The 27,803-nt window shown below is 31.4% G+C and overlaps 1 protein-coding gene across 1 annotated transcript; it reads left to right on the top strand.

Moving 5' to 3' along the window:
- LOC132724220 (toll-like receptor 2) lies at window positions 1-22,119 on the top strand. Its single transcript, XM_060709044.1, has 2 exons — window positions 1-1,161; window positions 20,445-22,119. The coding sequence occupies exons 1-2, from the start codon at window positions 1-3 to the stop codon at window positions 22,059-22,061; spliced, it is 2,778 nt and encodes a 925-aa protein (XP_060565027.1). The 3' UTR covers window positions 22,062-22,119.
- The last annotated feature ends 5,684 nt before the right edge of the window (window positions 22,120-27,803 follow it).

Below are 27,803 nucleotides of genomic sequence, written 5' to 3'. Positions count from 1 at the left end.
ATGAGGCAAAATAATTTAAGGTGGCTTGACATGAATGTCATATGTAAGAAATTTAAATTTTCATCATTCAGTCGCATGGATTTATCTCAGAATGGTATGCAGTTTTTACATCCAAACTTATTGTCATGCTCTCCAAATCTGCAAAAATTAGACGCGTCAAGCAATCAGTTAGTGAAAATGTCCAAAGAGAACATAGGGTTGTTTGAAACTTTATTTTCTGGTCTCAGATATTTAAAAAAAGTTAACATGTCAAAGAATAGTTTAAATAAACTTCCTAAGAAAATATTCGAGAATAATAGGAATATCGAAATTATCGATTTATCGGGTAACTTATTAGATCAAGTTTACATCACTTTGGTTGAATTGTCGAGATTAACCGTGTTAAATCTGCATGGAAACAAAATTCATGTCTTAGACCAAATATCTATTCATAACTTGAATAGCATTTCACACGGTAATGCTACTGACATTGGGAAAAACATTGTTATTTTAAAAAAAAAATCCCATTTCGTGTTCAGAATGCAAAGAACTATCATTTCTCGTTTGGCTGACGTCAACAATCTTGTTGATTTTGATTCACAGCAACTGGTTTGTTACAATGAAAAGGATGAAACAGAAATAATAACACAAGAGACTGTCAAGAAAGTCAAGTTGATTTGTCGAATGCAGGTTATTATTATTGCAACAAGCATTTTGGCGGGATGTATTTCACTTATTCTAATAATTGCACTTCTGATATTTTATATCCGAAGAAAGCATAGAAAAAGGTTACAAAATAGAGCAAATGTAATTAATTTGTTACGCCAGGGCAATGGTTACTATGAATTTGCGGTTTTTCTTGCCTTCAGCAATGAAGATGAGGACTTTGTCAATACGCATATTCTACATCAGTTGAATGAAAATCTTCAGTTGATGACAGGAGTTGATAGAGAACTAGTTTGTACAGGTGACCGACATTTTCGACCTGGTTTCTATGTTCTAAATGAGACGTGGAGACTCTTGGCGACAGCGTCTGTTTTAATTGTAGTAGCTTCGGAAAACTTTTGTCAAAGTGTTTATTGTAGAGGTGAGCTTGAGCATGCGCTCATGGAAGGGAAACCAATCATTTTGATGTTTATTGAACAAGTGGAACAAGAACTGATGCCACCAACTATGAGAGAGGTATACCAAAGGAATGTAAGGATTGTGTGGACATTTGAAAACGGTGAATACAAAATGAAAACAACATGGGAAAATGTTTGTAAATCAGTTTTAGACCTTATGATATGAAGACCAATGTTCGTGTTGAAATAGCTGTATAACATGGCTATCTGCGATACCTCGAACACTTTCCAGTTTGAGAATAAGTTACTTTAGTCAAGTCACTGAAACTTGAAATAGAAAATTAACTTTGATTTTTACTTTCCTTTTTTATTTTTACGTACGATGTTATCATTATTATTATTTATTTTTTGCAGACAAATGCTACATAAATAACGACGAATATAAACGAACAATGTTAAAGATATGCTATGCTCATCCTTGCGTAAACTATCTTTATCACGTAAATTTATTGAAATCTATAAATATTCTTACTGTATATGCCTAATTTGAATAAAAGAATGAATAAACTGTGTATTGGAAATTGCGTTCATTAAAACCTAAAATTCCCCAAGATGTTCTAACTTCAAATTTGAGAAAAGTATATCTTTAAGAACAAGGTATCTTTAATGCAAATAATATCCCAAATTCTTTTATCATTTGTATCCATGTTGTTTGTGATATAGTGTAGTTAAGAAAGTAATAAACATAAAGTTCTAAAATATTTAAGCATTGACTTATATAAAGATTGTTTATTCCAAAAGTTTTGCAATTAGTTTTCATGACATGTGTGTTTTTTTGTTTTCTTTCGGGTTTTTCTGATTTTTGTCTGGAATTTTTCATATGTTTTTGTCCGTCGCTCCATATATAAAGTTCTCCTGGTAACTAACAACAAAATTAACGATTTTCTTCCACAAGTTACAGACTACTTCTATCCATCATTTATGTCTGAATTAGTAGTTGAGAGACAAATTACCACTACACCCACTGTGACCACTACACCCACTGTAACACAAATCTGGGTTAGTATATTTTTAGAATAGGTTATTTTAATTCAAATAATGTCCCCAATTCATTTTTATTATTTGCTTTATTATGTGATTTTAGTAAGAAAAAGTACATCAATGTAGGGGTTTTTTTTAAACAAACTGTAATGTGTTATAACAATTTATCTTGAGCTTGTAAAATTTAAAAAAGTTTAAGCATTTTTAGTGTAGTTTTTTTTTAAGTTGTTTGTTCCAACGTTTTTAAAATTATTTTCGATCTGTTAGTTTTTTTCTGTGTTTGTGTATATGAGACTTTTTTTCTATGGGTTTTTAAACGGGTACTAAACAAAAAAAATTGGGTTACAGGTTTTCCTTTTTTTTATCATTATGTTAAAACCCAGTGGTGAGAAGAAAAATAAATTGCAACCCTACTTTTCTAAAGATAAATTTACCACGGAAAAAATTTTTGCTTGGCCCGAGGATCAAAAACCAGACACCTTTGGAAAAACAAATCTGTTTACCTTTTTTTTTGGGCATCCCAGTCATTTTCCTGTGCCCAAATTTTTGAGATAAATTGGGAAAAAAAAGATCCCTCGGAAATTTAAAGCCCTGCCGTGTTTACCCCCATTTTTAAATTTTCCGACTTTTTTGGAAACGTTTTTTTTACGGGAATCTTTTTAAAATTTCTCTATTTTTTTTTTCAGGGGCTTTGGGGATGTCAAAAAATTTCACAGAAAGACTGTTAAAAAATTTATACTGAAAATTTTTTAAACATTTAAAAAACCCAAAACCCCCGTGGGTTAAGGGCCCCCTTATTAAAGAAACAAATTTTCAAAAATAAAAAAAGACATTCCTTTTGTCATTTTGACCCCCAAGGGCAAAGAAACCCTTTTAAAAAATCTTTGGTCAATTTTATAATTTTTTTTCAATATTCAAAGTGGGTTTTTTAAACGTAAAAAGGGAAATTTTAAAACATAAAACCCGGAAAGGGTTGAAAATTGGGGGAAAAAAATAAATTTCAAAACTTTGGGTGTTTAATAAAAGTTGATTTAGAGCACTTTTTTTCCCAAAAGAACGCTTTAAAAATTTTCTTATTTGGGAAATAAAAAAATGTAGGAAAAATTAAAATGCAACCGCCCATTGCTTACACTGGTAAGATTGCGGGCATTTTTTTTAACCCTTTAAATTTGCCCATTTTTGGGGCACAAAAATTTTTGCTCAAATGCGCCCAAAAGGGCAAACTATGTTTTTTTTAAAAAGTACCCCTTTTGTTTATTATTTTATTTCAAAGGAAACACCCATTTTTCGTTTTTAAAATTTTTCCGATAATACCCCAAAGGGTTTTTCCCAAATTTAAATTTTAAAACACCTTTCTAGTCCCCCCTTCCTTTGGCAATAAACTGGTATAGGGTATTTTTAAACATTCATTTGTTATTTTTCTATAGAGGGGAATGGGTTTTTTAAAAACGCAAATACGTGAAATCGAATGAAAAAAATTTGCTCCCCCCCCCCCCCCCCCCCCAAATTACAAAAAATTAAAATTAAAAGCTTTTCCCTTTAATTCTACGTCATGAAATTTTCACTTACAGGAAATGTAAAAAATTTAACAGTTTTCTATGACCCTAAAAACAGGGGTGAAACATAACAAAAGGCGAAATTTTACATACAAAAAAATTTTTTAAAAATTTTTTCCTTTGTTGTTTTTTGGGTTTTTCGTAAAATGTTAACCCCCTTTCTGGGGCTTTTTCGGGTTCATCAATGCCCAACTTAAAAAATAAAAATTATCTTGATGAAGAAAAGCTTTATAAACTTCAAAAACCGTTTGAAACTTTCTAAAAAAATAAACACACGGGGTTTTTTTTTTGCATATTTTTATTTTTGCTACTAAAAAAACCCCTTAAAATTCAATTTTTAAATTTGGGAAACAAATTTAACAAAAAGGGGAAATTTTTTCCTGTAAAAAAAAAAAAAATACAAAAATGCCCCCTTTTTATGGTTTTTATTTAAAAAAAAATTTGGCCTTTTTATAAAAAAAAACAAAAAAAAATTTTTTTTTACTGGAATGAAGTTTTTAAAGAAAAATTTTTTTTTAAATTATCCCACTAAGACTGGTCTCTTCACAAAAATAACTTTTACATTTTAAATTTACGATATCAAATAGGGGTAAAAAACCCCCTTTTTTTCGTAAACAGTCGGGGATATTTGAGTAAATAAAGTAAAAATGCCCCTATCCCAAATATATTAAAAGTTTTTTAACCCCTGTTTAAATTTTTTGATTTGGTAACATTTTAAAGGAAGAAATTTTAAACAAATGACATACTTTCCCCCTGTAAATGATATAAAAAGTCTTTTTCCTGTTTACTTTTAAAATGATGTAGGGCATTTAAACATTTAAAATTTTTTTTAATTCATTGAAATTTTTTTTCCCTTACAAAATTTTAGGTTTTTTCAAAAAAAACCCATGAAATAGTTTTAAAATTATGGTTTGTTTTTTTTGGGAATAAACAATAACTTTTTAAAGGGAAACGAAAATTTTTAAATATTAAAACATGTATGAAACCGGGGGAGGAAAAACCCTTCTTACATTAAACAGAAAAACCAGTTTGATTTTGTTTTTGTGGAGTTTTTCCCCTTTTAGAAGAAAGGGAAAGTTAACGTCCCCTTGTAATGTTTTTTATATATTTTATGTTTGAAATTTAGAAAATAAAATTTTAAAATTTATGAAATTTAAAGGGGTCTGAAAATCTTGTTTGAATTTTTAAATAGATCCCTCCCAAATTTTGAAAAAAGGGGTTGTAAATTTTGGGTTTTAACAGAAAATTATATTACATATCCATTAAAATTTAATTTTTGCCCCCAAATATAAAAAAAAAGGACTTGATAACGTGTTTTAAAATTTAAAATAAAAAAAACAAAAAATTTTTCCCGTTAAAAGTTCGACCGATTTTTTGGTCTGACTTAAAAAAAGCAGAATCCCCTTGGGGTTTTTAAATCAATTTTCTTTCTTTAAAGGTGTAACGGAAAAAAACCCAAAACTCCCCATAAATTTGCTGCCCCAAATTTTTTAACCAGTTTTTTTTACTCATAAAAATTCCGAAAAATTTTGTAGGGTTTTAAATTCTGAAATTTTTTAGCCCGTGCTTTTCCAAATTTTCCAAATTAAATTTCCCCAAAAAGGGGAAAAACCAATTTAAACCATATATTTGATGTACAAAAAAAACCCATTTTTATGCAAAACAAAATTTTTGGCATGTTAAAGTTTTTCTTTTTTTAAATTTCAAAACCCAAAAATTGCTTTTTTTAAAAGGAGGTAAATCCAAGGTATTTAAAAATGATTCTAAAATGTTCGATTGGTAAAGCTATAAATATGGGAAAAATTTAGGTTTAAGTAAAATCTCCCTTTTTTTTAAAAAATATTTGGGTTTTTTATAAGAGGTACCCTTCAAACCAGATGTTTAAAAAATAATTTTCCCAATTTTCCCCCTTAAGATTAAAAATTTCCCAACAAAAAAAGAATAAAGGCAAAAAAAAAGGGGGAAATGTAAAAACCCCCCCCAGGGCCCCCCAAAAAAAAAAAATTTAAAAAACCTTTTACAAATACCCAACAAACTTATCTTTCACTTTAAATTTTTTCACGTTTCCTTCAATATTAAAAACAATAACGCCCCCAAAAATTTAAAAGGTTTAATTATTCATTTTGTATAAAGAAAATGTTAACTGTTTTCCCAAAAATTTTAAAGATTTTTTTTTTTTAACAGCTTTAAAGGATGGTTTAAACATGAAATTTAAATTTTAAAATAGATCTTACAAAAAAAAATAAATGGGCATCCCAAAATAAAAGGACAACAAAAAGCCCATGTTTTTAGCTTATGTATTTGAAAAACCAATTTTTAAAAAAGGGACTTTTCCATTTGAGGGGAAATTTTTAAAAAATGAAGTAAAAATGATAAAATTGCCCTATTTTTTAAAAACATGGTAGGGGGAAAAAAATTTTTTTCCCGAATCAAATTTAAAATTCGGGCGCAAAATTTAAACAAAAAAATTCTGGTTTTAAAGTAATACCTTTAAAAAGGGAGACCCCCCGGGCCCAAATTTTTTTCATTCCCTTTAAAATTTTTGGGGTTTTTTCCTTTCCCCTTTTTCCCCTTTTAAAATTGCCCCAAAAAAAAAATATTATTGGGAACAAAAAAAAAGGGAAAACAAAACTTTTTCCCCCAAAAATAAAGAAAAAAAAATGGGGGTTTTCCCCAAACCCCTTGACCCCGCTTTGGTGGCCCGGGTTTTAAAAAGCGCTGGGATTTCAAAATTTAGTTTTTAAAAAGGGGAACTCGGGAAACGTTAAAAAAAGCATTTAAAGATAAAATGTTTTTTGATTTGGGTTTAAAATCTTTCCCAATACCCCACAGAAATCTTTTTAGTTTTAATTTAAAAGGTTTTGGGTTCACGTCCCCTTTAAACCTTTGTTTTAAAAACTTTTCCCGGTTTTTCCTTTGGCGTCTAAATTTTGTTCAAACACATATAGATGTATTTATGCTTCAAATCCAAAAACATATAGAATTTAAAACAAGAATTCATGCTTGAAACTTTTTAGAAATGTCATTTTAGGGGCGAGTTGAGTACAAAAGATCATTTTAATATTTTTTGTCATTATTTTTGCCTGAATATCCCTTTAAAAATATCATTTACGAAACAAGTATCGAATTAAAAACTTCGTCAGATAGCTTAAATATTGAAACAGGAAGATATAACAATATTCAAAAGGAAGATAGGTTGTGTAGTTATGTAATATGAATCAAATCGAATCGGAATAACATTTCCATTGTCCTTTTTATTGTGATTTAAGGAAAATATTATTTTCAGCTTTTCCTTTGTCACTTGCCTAATATTAAGAAATTTGAAGGTTATTTTATCATTACTTTGGATTAAAAATAGCTAAATTTATATTCTATGCAAATAAAGTATCGATGCGTAATTAATAGTTGATAGAGTGTGTTCAGTTTTTGATAAGTTCTACTATATTGTTGTTATGGTTTTTCGATCTGTTTATAATGTTTAACATACAAGCACACGAGAGGCACATTTTTGCGCGGGAGGTACAGACTCATGTACAGACTCAATCAAACCGAGTCTGCAATTCTCTTGTGATTAATGCTTCCGAGTGATCACTTTGTTTCCAGATTTTTATACTTCACAACAGCAGGTGTCAAGTGCTGTGTGGCAGCTGTAAAAAGTTGCCCCGTACTTCACTTCAGTGTTGTTATACTTTTCTGGGCTGGTCCAAGTGGTCAATCAGATTTAACGTAACTGATTCACTTGGTTCTAATAAATTAGCGTTGTATACCTTCTGTTTCGGACAAAGTTTTCTGATCCTTGAAAGCATTCATAGCAATTCTTGTATGTCTCTTTAAACCCCCAATTGGAATATTTTAAAGTGAGCGAAGCATAACCCTTGGTCATAAATTGTTAAACTCCACCTATCGACCTTCCTGGCGTCACTGAAGTTAGTAACCCATTTACGTCTGTGTGACGTAAAGCAATATAGAGTAAATTTCTTGGTCGAGGAAATTGGCAGTGTACATGACGCGGCTCGAATCCGATGCCTTTTGCAATTGCGCGATCCCAAAACATCAATTAATTCAATTCTCACAATTGTCCGATCCATTAAGACCTATAATTAAATCATTCAGTGTTAATTTTATTCCCTGCTTTAATTCAGAAAGACCATGTCATTAATGCCTAAGAAAGTGTTAGGATTTATATAAATAAGTATTTAACATACTGGCCCAGTTGTTCAAAACTTTTGTTAACTTTAACAACAAATTAACTAAACAGTTGTTAAATTTTAATATTTTCGTTAGCTAACAAAATGCCAAAATTTGAGTTGTTCAGAGCTGTGTTAAATTTTGTGTTAGTTAACAAGGCGTTAAAGTGCTTAACATTTTGTTAACTAATTAACAAGAAAAATTAATCCCACAATGCAGTATTTTTCATTCCTCCACAAAAAAACAAAATGGCCGATAACTGTCCACTTCAATAAGAAATACTTAGAAAATCAGCTGATGTACATTGTCTGCAAAATACAGCTGAGTCATAGACTAATAAAACATAAAAACTCATATAATATGATAAGTTTTTTTTGGCTGTTTGGTCATAAACATACTGTAAGTTGTAACCAGAACCCCAGTATGTCATATCTACATGAAACTATGAATAGCTGACTTGAATTGAGAGTGATTTATTTCACAGTGTACAGTTTATACATAGGAAAACATATTTAAAGTTGTTTTACCTTCAATCATATTCTTTGTGTAATGCCAGTACTGTATATATCCTGATTACTTTGTGATTTCTGTGCATATTACATGTAGGCCTAGAGCAGACTCCACCAGACTTGATCCTAATTTGATCCTATTTCCAAGTATCTTGTGAAGCATTTGACAATGCACCATACATTAAATATGCATTCTGGTCTGATAAATATTAACCAGCCAGCCTGCATATAAAACAAACAGTGCTTGCCATTCATCTTTTTTAAAATGTGCCCGCGTTTACACTTTTCCCACATGTATATTTTCCTCGTTTTTTGCATCTTTATCAGTGTTTATTCTATAATCATGTGATAATGTTTGTTAAATCCATTTGTGAAATATCAAAACTGGGTGTTAGGAAACATGTTAGCCAAGTCTGAATGATCAATTCCATTTTTAAAACACTTTTTAACACTTATAATTGTAGCTGTTGACAGTAAACAACTTACACTAGAAGCCATTTTTATTTTTTTAGCTGGTGCATTGTGGTAAATGATGAGTCAATTACGGGTCAGACTACCCTATTGTTTTTACTTCCATATGCTTATGTTATAAGCATGTGTTGGAGGTCACTGTCAAAGACTAGGCTTATAATTTTATCATCGATTTTACTAAATAATGGCCCTTTTTTAAAAGTTTGTGAACTTTTTTTTTCTTAATGGTTATGCATGAAGTTCTCTAATTAAGGTCCACAATCATTGCATGGATTTTGACTTATTTATGATCATTTTCAACATACAACAATGTATGGTTAAAAATTGTGTATTAAATGAAACAAAACTTAATTTCATGTCTTGAAATTAAAATTCCTTACAAAGACCCATAACCGTGACATGGATTTTAACTGAAAAATGCCCATTTGAACAGAATTAAATAAAAGCTTGTTCACAAAATTACAAAAGCTCATGAGTGATGGTATATCTTGTCTTAAATCAAAAGACACCTTCAACTTAAACATTTTCTTATCTTATTAATAAAGTTATTTAAATTGACATTGTACTAACAAACAATTTGTATATTTGAGTCTGACTGGTTTGTGCATGCAAATATCAATAGGCTATCTTATTTCCTCATTTCAATAGATATATGTCTTAAAATGTCTGAAGAAGAAAATGTTAAGTGTTTTTGTATATTTATCAAACAATTATGATATGAAGTATATTTAACAAAATAGTATAAATTGCAGTATACTATAATTAATGCACAGCTATTGATAAAAGTGAAAGCAAGAATAACATAGCATTAGGTTTCAAAATACACACATTTACTCTCAAAATTTCAGCAATATTAAGCCAGTTTATACAATTTTAATTTAATTATCTATATAATGCCTAGTGCTCAATTTTTTACCACACACAAGTATTGAGATCATAACTGTTGAGTTCCTAAAGATGTTCTTATTGTTTTGACAGGTTTGCCATGGTTATTTTACAATTATGTAGATGAAACTTTTTAAAAAACTTAATCTGGACATCATTTACATTTATTTATATGATAGAGATTTTGACCCAAACCAGCACTATAGTTTTAACATTTTATAAGAATCACTATTGACTTGCATAAATTAGAAAATGTGTTTTGTTTTTCTCTTCCCACCTTTACAATACAAAGTGAAATTTGCCTCTTTCCAAAATATTATTCCTCAAAATTATGATATGTACAAATAAGATCTCAAAATTATCAAATTACTCCATTCTTTACACATAATACATGATGACTGTTACTGTCAACATTAATATCATTGAATAATATATAATTAAAGTCCAATGTCTTTAAATTTGAAATATAAAACTTGCTTTTAATGCACTCATATAAAAAAGAAAATTAGAAGAAGTTTCCTACATAAAATGCCAACCCTATTTTGTTTGAGTTGGAAAGGGGAGACATATTTTTATTCATTTTGGCCTTATTGAAAATAATGAAATGGTGAATCATGGAGCTTTATATTTACTTCATATTTGAATCCATGGCTTACATAACATTTATATAGATGACTTAATCAACTCTCACATTTGGTAAAAAAATGAAAATAATGATTAAAGTTTGATGAGACAGACTATTGTAAAAAATAATAGGGACGTTAAAACACTTTTCAACATTATTGATATTGATCAGTTGTTGTTTCTATAGAAATTTAGAAAGGACAACTTCATGGTATTCAGTTCTCAAGACTTGTCCTTTTATGTTATTAAAATATTAATGTATTGAATCCCAATATGAATTTAGGAAACTATATCATATACCATCTAAATGATATGATAATGTTCTGTCATAAAAATATACCCAAAACAACAGTATAAGATAACAGTATTGTACACATATACAATAATCTTTTTTAAAGTAACTTAAATGTGAGCATTGGTCTTGAGTGTAAATCCAGTTAGTTATAATTATTGAAACCATTGCATTACAAACATATTTTCTGGTTTCCAGATGATCGTGGCAGTTTATAACTATATAATTATAGTAACTACAAATTATCACACTGTAATACCACATTTGACAATTTATTATTTGGCACGAAACTGACATCAGACAAAAAAACATACAAATAACCATATGAGACAATGGTCCTTGCCTTGTTGATCTTTTTTCTTGTTATTGAATGATTTTAATAAAGATATTTAAAGTGAAGATTTAAACTGACAAAACAAACAAAAACTGGCAATAGTTAACCAACCAAGTAGAGGTTTTTTTTAACAAAGCAGTATTGAACCAGTGGTGTCAGATTTTGGTAATCAATCATATATATGGTTTTACACTAGCAGTACAATATTTTGTCAGCTTGTTTACTCTAATGATCCAAAATAAGGTAGAATGAGGTAACTACATTTGTTAATTAAATCACAGACAGGAATAAATTTATGTTTGTTTATGCTGGAATTTAAAAAGATGATCTTAATACTGATTAATATATTACTTTAAAACTTGTTTTATTAGTATGATAATTGAACAGATTCAGACATTTCATGAAAATTAATTTGTTTTTATACCAACATTGAGGCTATTGATAGTAAAAATGGGACTTTCCTTAAAATTCCTGTGTAAATTGTTTAGAATCTTTTTATAATTAAGAATGATGTCCCAATGGCGGGTTAAAATGTTAAAAAGTGACTGTTTTGGAGTTGACAGGGGTAAAATAAGGGAACAAGCAACTTTCTGTGCCACTAACAATTAAAATTTTAATTCACCTATGGTGGTGAATTAGTTTTCTTGTTAAATCTTTTGTTAAAGCCGATGTTTTTTAACAAAAAGATAACGCTATTTTTTTTTCTGAACAACTGATTTTTTTAACAAAGATATTTAACAAAAAAATTAACAACACTTTGTTAATTTAACAGAACTTTAACGTTAACAATTTTTGAACAACAGAATTGCTTAACAACAAAATTTAACACAGAATTTAACAATTTGTTGTTAATTTAACTATGAAGTCATTGTTAAATATTTAACAAAAGTTTTGAACAACTGGGCCACTGTCTCAAGAAGTTTTACCTGGAACCAAGATTAGTCAATAAACTGAAATTGTTAACATACGCGTCGCCCACTAGACTCAAATGTAAATGTACTTTCGTGACTCCAACTGGAAATACTTCGGTATAATGTTACAAGTCAATGTTTCATTGTTGTCTTCAAAATTTTGTTCTTCGTCGAATCATATTGAGAAAACCCGTTAGTATATATCATTAAAACTATTAAAGAAACTCCACAAAGGTAAAAATAAAACTGAAGAAAAATTTGTTTCTTACAATAATCAATAGGGGCAACTTAAACATCATAATATGCAAAAAATTAGGAAATGTAAAAAGAAATGAAAGTAATGTTTTATGCGCTATTTTAGCCCTATTGGAATGAAAATCGTTGCAACGCTTATTTTTCACAATAAGAAAAATTATTTTGGAAAAAACAGAATTGGCGAATGAACAAAAGTTCATAAAATAGGACATTAATCAAGTCCTATCGTGTCAGGCAACATCAGTGTCCCTTTAACAACTAAACATAGGAAACAAACACATTTCATAGATACCATTTCCATGTTTGTCATATCAAAACCCTATGTGTAAATACGTATTGATATATCCAAATCAGTTTTAGATATAATCGTTACTTAAGGCAAGTAAATGCATTTCAAACCCTTACATTCATACTGTCAGGAGAAATGTCTGCATTGATGTTATTTAATCTAAGGAAAGATTCAGTAATAAATACTGGAACCAATTTCCAAGATATGGGGGCTGGGCAGCACCGCCTGACATAAAATTGAAATATTCATAGTTGGAAAACTAGGCTAAGCATGTAATTGTTTAGTTAACACTGTTTTTTTAAAGGTATTTTTTATTCTTTTTTCATATCTCAATCAATATATAATTGTAAACAACAAACTTCTGATTATTATTTACACCCAAAACAAAGAAACTCTTGATCATTATTTACACCCAAAAACAAAACACACATCATTTTCAGCCACTTATTATGAAATATCTTTTCACGTATACGTCTTTTATACGAAACAAGACACCTTGGCGAGGGCCCAAGCTTCATAAACAACTTTTATGATTCAAAACAAACAAAAAAAATAACCACAAAATAAGAAACAAAATGAATATTTTTTACAAACTCTTAAGATACAGTATAAACCAACAAAACATTTTTCATCCAACAATATTAACTTTCGCACAATCTAATCAGCATTAGAAAACAACTTAAACTAAAGCACCCAAAATATTTACACATACTTCCAAAACAAAAGCAGCAACTAATATAATCTTTGACAATACCAAACATTAAACCCAATTAACCAAAATTTATTTCAAAAACAGATATAATCAAAATCAAAACAATAATAAAACCCAATTAAACCCCCGATCAATTAAGATAAAAAATTATTTTAAACACTTAAACCCAAACCAAAACATCAAAAAATTCCTTCCAAAAAAAAAAACCCCCCGCTACAACACTATCACGTGTCTCCCCAAAAACTGTGTAAAAATTTTTCTCAAAAACGCGATTTGCTAGTTTTAAAACGTTTCTGATGCAAAACCCTTTGTAGTATATTTTTATACTCCAGTCAGGTCTGTAATTGAAATCTGATAATTTTCGGGTTGTTTAGCTGACTCGTTGAAAAAAAATATCTCAGTGAAACTTGATTTTTTTCCCTGACACCCCCTCCCGAAAAACCCCAAATGTTTTTAAAACAAAATGAATAATCTAAAATGTCTCTATTCAATTTCAAAGTTCACTTAGTTAATCTGCACATACGTTTACCCTTTTCCCCTTTAAAGGGTACTATTCAAAATTATAGTTCTGTAAAAAAACCCCATCTCTTATGGGGCCCCCACTTTCAACTTTACTTTTCTAATATAATTTAAAAGGGGGCAGGGTCTGTTGCAGTAAAATTCTTTCCCTTTACAATTTTGTTAAATTTTTTTTTTTTCCAAAATCCCAATTGAAGACTTTTCCCTTTCGATAGCAAAAGTGGGTTTCTTCTCTTTTAGCAATTTCTTACTCGGTAAGCTATTTGGAAAAGAGAACATATCAAACTGTTAAAAGAAGTGCAGCCCAATTTCCGGTATTGAAGCTTTAATTTGCAAAAAAAATAAATTTAAAAAGTCGGGGAAGCGTGTTTTGGTGTTTTGGTTCAGAAATTTCCCAAATTTTGAAAAAGGTTTTTCTTTTCCCGGGTTTTAAATATTTTTTTGGCTGTCCTTTTTTTCGAAATTGTAATGGTAAAGAAATTTTCTGCAAAGGGAACAATGAATTTTGGGTTTTAGTATCCTTAGCCCTAAAAAACGACCCTTATTGCTTTTTTGTTCTGGTGCTTTGGGTTCTCAAATTTTGAAAAATTTTGTCATTTTCCCTTTGGGCTTTTGCCCTTTTTCCCCAACAACATGACGGAAAATGTTATACTTTAAAATCCAAATACTTTAGAAGGTTTAACTGTAAATCTTTGCTTTCGTTTTTTTCTTTCAAAAAACTGTTTAAAATTTTTTAAATATGTTCTCCTGAAACCCGTATGCCCAAAGCCATCGTAAACATATTTAAATTATTTTCATTCATTTCCGGGAAAAGCAATTTCCCCGCATCTTTTAAATTAAAATGTTGAACCAAAAACCCCTTTTCAAAAATGGCAATCTTTCTGAATTGGTAACTACCTTCTGTTGTAGAAAATGCTGTTAGATGTCTTGATTTGCTTCAATTGGTATTTGCCAAAAACCTTTGGTCAAATCAATTTTTGTGAAGTACTTATCTTCTTTTAGCTTTGCCATCACATCCTCAACATTACCATTGGTTCTGTATCAAACTTTGTTACAGAGTTGAGTCGTCTTAAGTCAATACAAAAGCGGTTTGTATTATCCCTTTTCTTCACCAAAACAATTGGGAGAATTATAATTCAGAATTTGCTGGTTCAATGATACCACATTCAAGCATTTTTTGATTTTAATTTCATCCTCTACCGCTGTCCTTTTTGCATATGGTATCGTATATTGTCTAACACGAATTGGTGTTTGTCAGTCAAACTCAATCTTGTGTGATTCAAGATCTGTAGTTCCGGGAATATCAGTAAAAATATCCTCAAATTCTTTGAAGCAACGCATTTACTTCTGATTTTTGTTCAAGTGTTGATTGATCATTAGCATTAACATCTCTGTACGTCTCTTCACCCTGTGTGTCTACTAGTTAAAATATTTTCATCATCAACTACCCCAGTTTCATTATTATTTTCGGCCTCTATTACAGCTACACTCGCACAAATTCTATCTTCTCTTTCTTTAAGTATTTCTTCAGAAGATTTATGTGGTACATCCCAATTCTATCACCTACTTTAACTTTGTAGTCAAACTTGTTAACTGCTTCACATACAACAAATGGACCTTTCCATTGTAGCTCAGTTTATTGTGTGTTGAAGGCAGGAGCAATAAAACTTTGTCTCCTTTCTTAAGACTTCTTGGTCGTGTTTTCTTATCATAATGATTGTTTGTACTCTTCTTGTGAGTTGCTGAGATTCTCTCTAGCAATCTTGCATGTTTGTTCTAATCTATTTCTCAAATCTAGGACGTACTCATACGTATTACGTGTCTCTGGTACTTCTGTCTCTGTCCATAATTCTTTTTAGTGCTTGCCATGGGACCTCTAACAGTTCTTGCCATTAAAAAGCTCGAATGGTGAGACCCTGTACTTGACTGAGGACTTCTCTGTATGCAAAGAGAACCGCAGTCAAATATCTGTCCCAATCCTTAGGTCTTTCTTGGCACATTTTCCTTCAACATGCTTTTTAAAATACCATTCATTCTCTCACAAAGACCATTACATTTTGGATTGTAAGGGGTAGTAAACAACTGTTTCAGTGATACAAGTCTACAAACTTCTTCCATAAGTTGGGATGTGAACTGGGACTACCCCTATCACTAAGTATTTCCGATGGGAAACCTACTCTTGCAAAAATATCTAACAATGCTTCAGCTATATTTTCAGTCTCAATTCTTGGTAAAGCAATAGCTTTTCTGGGTAACGTGTAGCATAATCAACTACAGTTAATATGTACCTATTTCCCTTTCCGATACAGGCGTTATTGGCCCTATCAAATCAAACCGCAATTCTCTGGAACGTAGTGTCAATAATAGGCATTTCACCTAAAGGAGCTTTCTGAAGTCTATCCCTGGGCACCGTCTTCTGACAAATGTCACAGGAACGACAAAATCTAGTGATATCACTAGAAAATACCTGGCCAGTGAAAACTAGACTGTATCCTGCTAAAGTCTTGCGTACAGACAAATGCCCGCCCACTATAGATTCATGAGCTAATGACATAACTCTTTTGTGATATTTACTAGGAACAACTATTTGTCTTGTTTCAGACTTTAAATCACCTTTCACCGTCTCAAATATTCTATACAACACATCTTTTTCTACTTCATATCTAAATTTGTTACCGCTTTTTGTTTTCATGATCTTATTTTCCCTAGCATACTGCCACAAACGCTGTAACGTATTGTCATTTGATTGTTCTTTCTTAAGAACATTCTACCGTATTTCATTATCTTCGACCTTTTTTGGAACCTTAAGAGGTTTCATTGCCTTTTCTTTCTCTTTTTCTGCTTGTGCTCTAGTAACAACAGCAGCTATGTTTGTTACTTCTCGGCTAACCCACTTTCTCATTTGGCTCATTGCGTTCATTGAACGCCCCTTCCTTTGTGATCTGTTTATCATATTATCAAGTACACCCTGAATATTCCCAGGACTAAGTCACAATTCTGACTCTAAAAACCATAGCTTCTATTTTACCCCTTATAATAAGGGTGTTATTAATGTCTATTTTCCATGAGGTACCAACCTGGCCCGACAATCTTATTGATATCATGACACAATTTTTATTCAGCATTTGATTCTTTCTCTCACTAACTTCTTTCTAACTACTGCTAACTCGCAAACCAGTGTCTCTAAGAACTTTTCACTCTTGATTACCAACATATCCTTTTTAGTTTCAGATCCAATTGACGTTCACCTTCTAATGATTCAATTGTAAGCTGCTTGTAACGAACAGGCACAGAATTGCCATTGGCTAATTTTTAAGTTTCCCCTCTTCATACAACCATCATAAGAACTTGTTGGAGAAATTGAACATTACATAACCCCGATTACTTTCTTATCATCCGATCTACCCATTCACGTCTAAATTCTCCAGGCCTACTACGCCAGTTCCCTTGGTGAAGAATCCCGATTTGTTTTAAGGTAATTTCTATTTTGCTCTCCATATGACATCGCAGCAGCCCCATATCTTTTCTTAGTCTGATCTCGACAATCTCTTGCCACATGACCCTCTCTATTACATATGAAGCATGTAAACTTTTCTGTTTTCCCTATGATAGTTCTGTATTAGATTACCTTGATTAAGGCGTATTGGTGATTTATTTGAAAAATTGGCAACTTTTGAGCTTTTACTTTTTGTAATTGTACCGCCATGAGCTTCTAAGTATTGTTCAGCCAAAGAGATGACATCTCTACGATCCTTTGGCTTTCGTTCCTTAAGAAAAAGAGCTAACTCCGTTGAACAAACTTTGACAAATTGCTCTCTAATAATAAGATCTTTCAATTTATCTACTGTATTCCGCAGCGTCAGCCATTTCTGTCCATCTGCTAAAGTACCTATCTAAGCGAGCCATAAATTGGTTTACAGTCTCCCCTTGTTCCGGCTTACTCTCTCTAAATTTATTTCTGAAACCGTCTTCTGTTAATTGGTACCTTTTTAAAACTGCTGTTTTTTAATTCTTGATAGTCTGATGCTTGCTCAGGAGGCATACTAGTTAAACTTCAAGTCCTTTCCCAGTTAATAACGAACTTAAGCTTATTGCCCATGTATCTTCTTTCCATCCTTGACTAATGGAGAACCTTTCAAAACGCTCTATATAAGCATCTATGTCATCTTTTGACTCTTCAAATTTAGGCAATCTTGGCTTCAAACCGGTGCTAGGTGGGGTATCAAGGGCGATCCCCAGCCTCGATTTTTAACTTCATCAATTCTATTTCTTGCTCTTTCATTTTCATCTCTACTTCAGCTCGAAATAAACGTTTCTTTTCCTCACGTTCGGCTTCTTTTTCTAGACACTCGGCCTCGAAACGCCGTCGCTCTTCCTCACGTTCAGCTTCTTTTGCTTTACGCTCGGCCTCAAATCGCCGTTTATTTTCTTCACGTCTAATATTTTCTTTCTTCTCTATCAAGATATTCTGATTCTTTCTTTGAACATAAGTCACGTAAATCCCCGTCCTTCAAAACCCAAGGCCTCTCTCCCAATGATACCCCCCATTTATCAATAATCCATAATTGCTTAAATAATGGATTACTATTAAAGAAATAATAAACTTTTACGAAACCCGTAAAGTAAACACTTATTATTCAACAAAATGGTGGTACCCTCTGTAAGCACCGACAATTGTTTTTCCAAAATCTTCTCTATATAGCATGGCACCTACGGGAACGGCCAATTGAACTTGTATTAAATTAAAAAAACAGGGAAACTGATAATAATCTTCCTGTAGTGTTTTAACAACTATGTAAATCTTTAAGAAAAAAAAACCAACAAAGCACCGGCTTTGGCAAAAAAAACATCTATTCAATTATTACATAACTTTTATGAATAATCCACCCACTGGACACCCGTTATAAAAACTTCTATCAGTTACTGATGTTTATAACTTCAACAAATTATAAGTTTTATCTTTATCATCGATATAAACTTATTAACACAAGATTCAAACTATCAAAACAAATGTCTCCCCAAAACCACTTTATTCTATCACCGTATAAACAGTTTTTCAACAAAGGGGGCTCTCCTGCTAAAACGCAATAAATTCTTCAGTATAACATAAACTTTTAAAACACAGTTTAAAGTCACCGCTTCTATACATATAAACCTCTGTTTTAAACTCTATTGGCACAGAAAGTTTACTTGTATAACACTACAACAGATTTATAGATTTTTCGCCTAACAGCATTTTAACACTGCTACATTTTACCAACAGATCGAAAATGATTTAAGGTTTAACAAAAATTTTATCAAAGTTTAAACAAACAATATTTAGCCAGGAAAGATTCCAACTTAAATAGAACATCCCGGAGGAGCCCCCAAATTGTCAGGAGAAATGTCTGCCTTGATGTTATTTAATCTAAGGAAAGATTCAGTAATAAATACTCGAACCAATTTCCAAGATATGGGGGCTGGGCAGCACCGCCTGAAATAAAATTGAAATATTCTCAATTGGAAAACAAGCATGTAATTGTTTAGTTAACACTGTTTTTTTTAAGGTATTTTTATCTTTTTCTATCTCAAATCAATATATACATGTAAACAACAAACTCTGATTATTATTTACACCCCAAAACAAAGAACTCTGATCATTATTTACACCCAAAACAAACACACATCATTTATCAGCCACTTATATGAAATATCTTTTCACGTATACGTCTTTTATACGAAACAAGACACCGGGGCGACCCCAACCTCTAAAAAAACCCCAGACAAACAAAACAAAAAAATACCAAAAAATGAAGAAAAAAAATGAATTTTTTTACAATTTAAGGGCCCTTTGTTTACCCCTTTTAAAAGTTTCTAACTTTGTCAATTTAGAAAGCTAAATAAACCCCCTTTCAATTTTTAATCAGGCACATTTTTTACGGAAATGTTAATTAAGTTTCCCCGGGAATTATCCCTTTGTCTTCGAATACTATCTTTTTTTGAAAAATTGTGAATAAAAAAGGGGGAAAAATGTTTTGAAAATTTTAGTTTTAAAAAAAATTTGGAAAGTCAATGAAATTAAAATGTGAAATTTTCTTTTAAAAAAAGGGGAACATGTGAGAAAAATTTTTTTGAGCTGAAAAAATTGATGAAAATTGTTTATTTGATGGTTTTTCATCTTTAAAAACCCAAATTTGACAAAACCGGTATTTGAAAACTAAAATTTTTGTTTTGCTCTTCTGTGTATCAGTGTATTGATCTGTTTCTCTGACCAAGATATTTATACATTTACTAAAATTTAAAGATCATGAACACTGAATCAGTAACAAAAAAGGTCAGAAAATAATAAAAAAAACAGCACTATCACACCTTCGGGGCACATGTTTTGTGTCAAACCGGTGTTATCAGTGTCTTGACAACCAAAAACTTGTAGAAATATAGAACGTGTTCTAACTTTCTTGCAAGGAATTATCTTCTTGAATGTCACATAATTTCTTTTTAAAACTCATTCAAGTAGGGTGTCTACACTATCCAATACAAGAGAATATGATACTTGCATTCAAGACTTGGATAGGTGTAGACAGGCCCGTCTACACCTATCCAAGTCTTGAATGCAAGTATCATATTCTCTTGTATTGGATAATGTAGAATGGAGAATGGAATGCTCATTCTATATGAATCCCAACACTTTCATTGGCGTTAAAAAAGTAGAAGTTCTGGATTTTAGCAGGAGTGTAAAATTTACATTAAATAATCTCATTTCAGCTCTAAATGGATCTGATAAGTTGCCGGAATTGAATAAATTGATATTATCAAAATGTTCCCGTTATTCACAGCCGTTATCTATTGATGACAAATTTATGGAGGTCCTTCAGTCAAAGAAAATTAAGTATGTGGATGTGAGTAAAACTGATCTAAAAGGAATAAATTTGACTGCCGTATTCAAACGATTAGCCTACTTGGAGGTCGTGGACGCATCGTACTGTAATATTGGTTTCTTCAAACACATGTATTTAGAGCAAGGCGACCTGAAACGCATAAAATTTGTTGATTTGAGCTTCGCGAATCTTCCGAAGAAAGTATTTCATCTTCCACCAGGTAGACTTAAGGTGGAGAATATAAATACTAGTTTATCTAGTCTTCCTCATGTTGAAGACTTCAAACTACTTTTAACTCCTGAAATTATAAATGTGAGCGGAATCATTCCACATGTTTCGTCAATTTGGATAAAAAGCGTCAATTTTACCGTAGATTTAAATCCTTTGACATTCACAAAAGAATTAATAATGAGGCAAAATAATTTAAGGTGGCTTGACATGAATGTCATATGTAAGAATTTTAAATTTTCATCATTCAGTCGCATGGATTTATCTGAAAATGGTATGCAGTTTTTACATCCAAACTTATTGTCATGCTTTCCAAATCTGCAGAAATTAGACTTGTCAAGCAATCAGTTAGTGAAAATGTCCCAGGAGAACATAGGGCTGTTTGAATCATTATGTTCAGGTCTCAGATATTTAAAAAACATTAACATGTCAAGAAATAGTTTAAATAAACTTCCGATGAAAATATTCGAGAATAATAGGAATATTGAAATTATCGATTTATCGGGTAACTTATTAGATCAAGTTCACATTACTTTGGCTAAATTGTCGAGACTATCCGTGTTAAATCTATATGGAAACAAAATTCATGTCTTAGACCAAATGTCTATTCATAACTTGAATAGCATTTCAAACGGTATTGCTACTGACATTGGGAAAAACATTGTTATTTTAAAAGCAAATCCCATTTCGTGTTCAGAATGCAAAGAACTATCATTTCTCGTTTGGCTGACATCAACGAATCTTGTTGATCTTGATTCACAGCAACTGATTTGTTACAATGATAAGGATGAAGAAGAAATAATAACGCAAGAGACTGTCAAGAAAGTCAAGATGATTTGTCGAAGGAAGGTTATTATTACTGCAACAAGCATTTTGGCGGGATGTATTTCACTTATTCTAATAATTTCACTTCTGATATTTTATATCCGAAGAAAGCATAGAAAAAGGTTACAAAATAGAGCAAATGTTATTAATTTGTTACGCCAGGGCAATGGTTACTATGAATTTGCGGTTTTTCTTGCCTTCAGCAATGAAGATGAGGACTTTGTCAATACGCATATTCTACATCAGTTGAATGAAAATCTTCAGTTGATGACAGGAGTTGATAGAGAACTAGTTTGTACAGGTGACCGACATTTTCGACCTGGTTTCTATGTTCAAAATGAAACGTGCAGGCGCTTGGCGACAGCGTCTGTTTTAATTGTAGTAGCTACGGAAAACTTTTGTCAAAGTGTTTATTGTAGAGGTGAGCTTGAGCAAGCATTCATGGAAGGGAAACCAATCATTTTGATGTTTATTGAACAAGTGGAACAAGAACTGATGACACCAACTATGAGAGAGGTATAACAAAGGAATGTAAGGATTGTGTGGACATTTGAAAGCGGTGAATACAAAATGAAAACAACCTGGGAAAATGTTTTGTAAATCAGTTTTAGACCTTATGATATGAAGACCATTGTTCGTGTTGAAATAGCTGTATAACATGGCTATCTGCGATACCTCGAATACTTTCCAGTTTGAGAATAAGTTACTTTAGTCAAGTCACTGATACTTGAAAATAGAAAATTAACTTTGATTTTTACTTTCCTTTTTTTATTTTTACGTACGATGTTATCATATTATTATTTATTTTTTGCAGACAAATGCTACATAAATAACGACGAATATAAACAAACAATGTTAAAGATATGCTATGCTCATCCTTGCGTAAACTATCTTTATCACGTAAAATTTAAATGAAATCTATAAAAATCTATACTGTATATGCCTTAATGAATAAAAGAATGATTAAACCTGTGTATTGGAAATTTGCGTTCATTAAAACCTAAAATTCCCAAGATGTTCTAACTTCAAATTTGAGAAAAGTATATTTTAAGAACAAGGGTATCTTTAAAATGCAAATAAAAATTCCCCTTTCCCCTTTTAAAATCAATTTTAAAAAGTTCTCTGTTAATAAAATTTTGGATTAAAAAGTAAAAAACAAAAATTTTTAAAAAAATATTTAAAATTTGTTAAAAAGATTGTTTTCCCAAAATTTGCCAATTAGTTTTTTTTTTTACATGGTGTTTTTTTTGTTTTCTTTTTGTTTTTTCCCCTTCTATTTTGCTTTTGGTTTCATAAGTGTTTTTTTTCCGGGGGTCCCTTATAAATTTTTTTGTGGTAACAAAAACAAAAAAATTTAACGATTTTTCCACAAGTTACAGCCAAATTTACCTTCTTTATTGAATCATTAAAGGGAGAAACCAAATGACCACAAACACCCTACTTTCTGGGTCAATTAAACCACGGGGGAAAAAAAGGGTCATTCCCCAGACACCTTTGGTTTTAACAAATCCTTTGGATACCTCTTTTATTTAGCTAAGCAATCATTTTGTATTTCAAATTTAAAAAAATGCCAGTATTTCTATTGACACTACATGTATATTTATATTGTGACCACCTTAAGCGTATAGAGTTTAAAACATAACATATCTTCTTTGCGTGAAGTCAAAACATGTTATTTAATATAAACAAAGAGACTGCGTAGCAATTATCTAACTTTTAGTAGCATCATATTTGCCCTAAGTATATCTTTAACCCATTACTTCATGAGCATTTTGTGAAAAATGGCTGTTTTCATTGAAAAGTCTCCCGTTACAAGTTCAAATTGCTATAATACTATAAAAACTGCTTCGACACTAATCAAACTTGGCACAAATGTTGACTGGACCATTGCCCTTGCAACAACATGCTCAGGCTTAAATTTTCTGTTACCATGGCAACGAGGGGACATCTCAAAATTGCCAAAAATCACTATTTTGCGTTGATTTTTTCCATCAAAATTGATTTCAAAGTGCTGTAACTTTTCAATGGATTGAGATAGTCAAATGCTTTTCAGCGTTGGTTACACGTTACCTTATGATCAATCTGGGGTCATTTACAGCCTCTCACAAGTCCAAAATTTTCTTGGCGATGAGGGGGACTCCGCCCCCCTTCAAACCCCCCAAACAGAAGGGGGCACATCCCCCTTCTGGCAACCCCCTGATGTATCTTTTGGTTGGGGGGCCGCGCCGAAAAAGAGGTCACTTTTTTTAACAACATTTCTCAAACAAAAACAAGTGTTTGGGGCCTAAATAAGGCATTTTTTCATCATTTGAGACAACAAAAAGAAAGGGGGGGGTGATAAAGGCGTTAAAAGGCGTGTATATGAAGTAATGGGTTAACAGAAAATGATGAAAATACTTGAAATTACCCTAAATCGCGTTTTTTCATGTTTTTGAACAAGGCCTGTTATATAAATTTGAAGAAAAATTGTTGTTTTGTTGATTTTTTTATTTTTTTTTTTCGTTAACCCATTACTTCATGAGCATTTTGTGAAAAATGGCTGTTTTCATTGAAAAGTCTCCCGTTACAAGTTCAAATTGCTATAATACTATAAAAACTGCTTCGACACTAATCAAACTAGGCACAAATGTTGACTGGACCATTGCCTTTGCAACAACATGCTCAGGCTTAAATTTTCTGTTACCATGGCAACGAGGGGACATCTCAAAATTGCCAAAAATCACTATTTTGCGTTGATTTTTTCCATCAAAATTGATTTCAAAGTGCTGTAACTTTTCAATGGATTGAGATAGAGTCAAATGCTTTTCAGCGTTGGTTACACGTTACCTTATGATCAATCTGGGGTCATTTACAGCCTCTCACAAGTCCAAAATTTTCTTGGCGACCCCCTGATGTATCTTTTGGTTGGGGGGCCGCGCCGAAAAAGAGGTCACTTTTTTTAACAACATTTCTCAAACAAAAACAAGTGTTTGGGGCCTAAATAAGGCATTTTTTCATCATTTGAGACAACAAAAAGGGGGGGGGGGGGTGATAAAGGCGTTAAAAGGCGTGTATATGAAGTAATGGGTTAAGAACTAGGTACCTTTAATTCAAATAATGTCCTGAATTCATTTTTATTATTTGCATTTATGTTCTTTGTGATAGAGTGGAGTAAAGAAAGTATATCATCGTAATGTTTAATAGTATTATTTTCAAAGAAATACAAGAAATTAATGTAAATGTGTTTTAAAAAGTAATAGCAAAATATCTTACGATTTGATCCTATGATTTTATTGCATAAATACTTTCAATCTCTACATCACAACATGTTAAAATATTATAGCAAAAATTACCGTTTTGATTTTTTTATTTCACAATTGTTATTGCGATGATGTGCGATATTTTCAACAGATTTGTACGCAAAAAAAAGTGGGAAATTAGCCGTAGAATCACAGTATATTCGGCAAAGATAAAAGAAAGACATCAATGTAAAGGCATACGTCTACTGAACATTATTAAATTTAGATTTAGAACATCTAATGAAAATTAAAATAAAACGGGCCGTTTTATCGATAAAAATGGAGGGGCTTTGACGTCATACCAACAGTTTCTTTTACAAAATAATGCTGCGGAAGTAAATTCTACATATTTACATGTATGCATACCAACATTCATCAAGATCTGAGATGTTGTCAAATTTCGGTTGGAAAGAAGCAAGCTACTTAAAACTTTCAAGTACTGTTTTATTCATTGTGTCCCATTTTATACTACAATATAGACTTTTAAAAGAAAAACATGAAATAGTGTGAATATATGGATGTTATGTTTTTAGAATATAACGAACGAAAATGGTTATATTAAAACATGTGTGTATCTGGGGAAGACAAATCTTCAGTACATTAAACAGTAAACAGCTGTGATATGGTTTGTGGAGTTGTCTCCCTTAGAAGTAAAATGTATCGTAATTCTGTTTTAAGGATGGCTTTTCATATTCTATCAAACCGGTACCGTTAGCATAGTGGTTAAGGCGTGCGATTTTGTATCGGGAAGTCGAAGGTTAGAGCCCCACTGGTATCCTTATTTGAAGAATGAAAGGACTCGTTCCGAAATGGCCGCTTCGTGAGCCGCGAAGTAGTGAAAATGAATTGTTACCGATTTCTATCCGCCTGGCATAGTGGTAGGAGTTGAGTGGTACATTGTATGCAAGCAAAAGGTGTCTAATAAGTCAGAAATGACTGAAATAACGTACCTTAAATAAAAATAAACGCTTGGTTTACAAAGGGTGATTAAGTTTAAGCATATTTTACCAATATTGTATCATGTTAAGTTTTTTAGTAATATGTAACGAATAACATCTAAGCTCACCATAAAGCGCTGACAAGTTAATATTTCTTTTTGCCCATAAGACTTTGCACAAAAGATTAGTATGCATTAATTTTGTATTTTTAGCATCGTGCATTTCCAAAACCTCCAAATTAATATTCAAAATGGGCTCGACTAGAAAATCAATCAATTTACATTTCTGATTAGCTATGAAAAGCTATACATTTTTAAATACTTAAAACATGTTATGCAAAGCGAATGTGGCATGTTCAGCTATTCTGTTTTGATTTTTTTTTTAAGGAGAGTAATTCCAAGGTATTTAAATGATTCTATATGTTCGATTGGTGAGCTATAAATAAAAAAATATGCTGAGTATATCTGCATTTTTCAAAAATCCTTGCTTTTGTTGTAAACGTATTGTCATGCTTCTTCAATATTGAGAACAATACGAACCGACTTGTAGGTTTGCACTTCTAATTTATGTTAATCTGTCAAAAATCATCCATTCATCCATTCAGGGTTGAGGTAAAGATCAAAGAGATTATGAAAATATTATTTTTAAATTATCATTAAAATTTCAATTAGCTAATTATTCATGTTGTATTACACGAAATATCACTGATGAAAACATTATCACAGAATTTAGATTCTTTGATTTTACTGACATTTCAGATATTTAAACATGACACTGTTTTTAATAGACATTACAAAAGAAATAATTGGGCGTACCAAATCAAGAATATACTAGATAGCCATGGATTTAGCCATGTATGTGGACACCAATTTGAAATCGGTATTTTGTTTGATGAAATTTAAAAAATGACTTATGACTCATACGTGTAACATTGGTATGAGGAAGAAAATATTTCGAATCGACTTCATTCGTGCGCTAAATTTAACTTGAAAAATACCATAATATCATTCATGAAAAGAAGTATCGAATCAGATAGCTTAAATATTGAAACAGGAAGATGTAACAATATTAAAAAAGAGGTTGTGTAGTTATGTAATATGAATCAAATTGGGACACCATTTTCTTTGTCCTTTTTATCGTGATTTGACAAGGTCACTGTTGGGGTTCAAACTCTCATTTTTATGTGATATAAATATAGACGGCGGTGGTCGTGTCCGCTCAGAAACTTCAGTATGCATGGAAGTATTGTAATTTTTCTTTCACAATGTACCATTTTCTTGTCACTGTGGGAATTCAATTCAAACTTTTTCAATTTTAATGTTAACATACATATAGACAGAAGTAGTCGTGCCTGCTCTGAAACTAACATGCATGAAAGGATTATATTTTTTATTTCACATATGAAATAATCATAAATGTATCATGTGTTGCCCTTAAGACCCGCGTTCCTACGCCTTAGTTCAAGGTCACTGCTGGGGTTTAAACTTTTTTCAATATTTATGTTATATACATATAAATGATGATTGTTGTGTCCGCACTGTAACTTCCATATACATGAAAGTTTCAATTTTCATTTCAAAATATAAAGTCACCATAGATGGACAATGTGTTGTGAACAAGACCCAGGTTTTTTTGTCTTACTTAATGGTCACTGCTGGGGTTCGAACTTTGTCATTTTTTACCACCACACTATACATGTAATAGGTAGTTTATAACTAGAATCCGTCATGGGCATTTGTCACATTCTGTGAAAGCTCTTGTTTCGATCTGTTTATAATATATAACAAACAAGGACATGAGAGTCACACTTTATGTGCGGCATGTATAAAAAAAAACTTATGTAGCTTGATTTATGGTTATTTAATTCATATTTAAATGATTGATCATTCTTCTTTTAATAAAATTTAATTATCTTCAGGTATTGATACTGATGTTTTGCATCTGTACACCTTGTATACTTAGAACATTGTAAAATGTTTGTTGTTGAATAAACTATATTGTATTATTGTTGCTATATTCAAGGTCTTTCAAATAGAACTTGAAAGACC

This window comes from Ruditapes philippinarum, unplaced genomic scaffold (assembly GCF_026571515.1).
Source record: "Ruditapes philippinarum isolate M1 unplaced genomic scaffold, ASM2657151v2 ctg4729_1_1_1_1, whole genome shotgun sequence".
Taxonomy (NCBI): Eukaryota; Metazoa; Mollusca; class Bivalvia; order Venerida; family Veneridae; genus Ruditapes; species Ruditapes philippinarum.
Note: the sequence above shows the minus strand (reverse complement) of the source record. Positions and strands in the feature narration are given on the sequence as shown.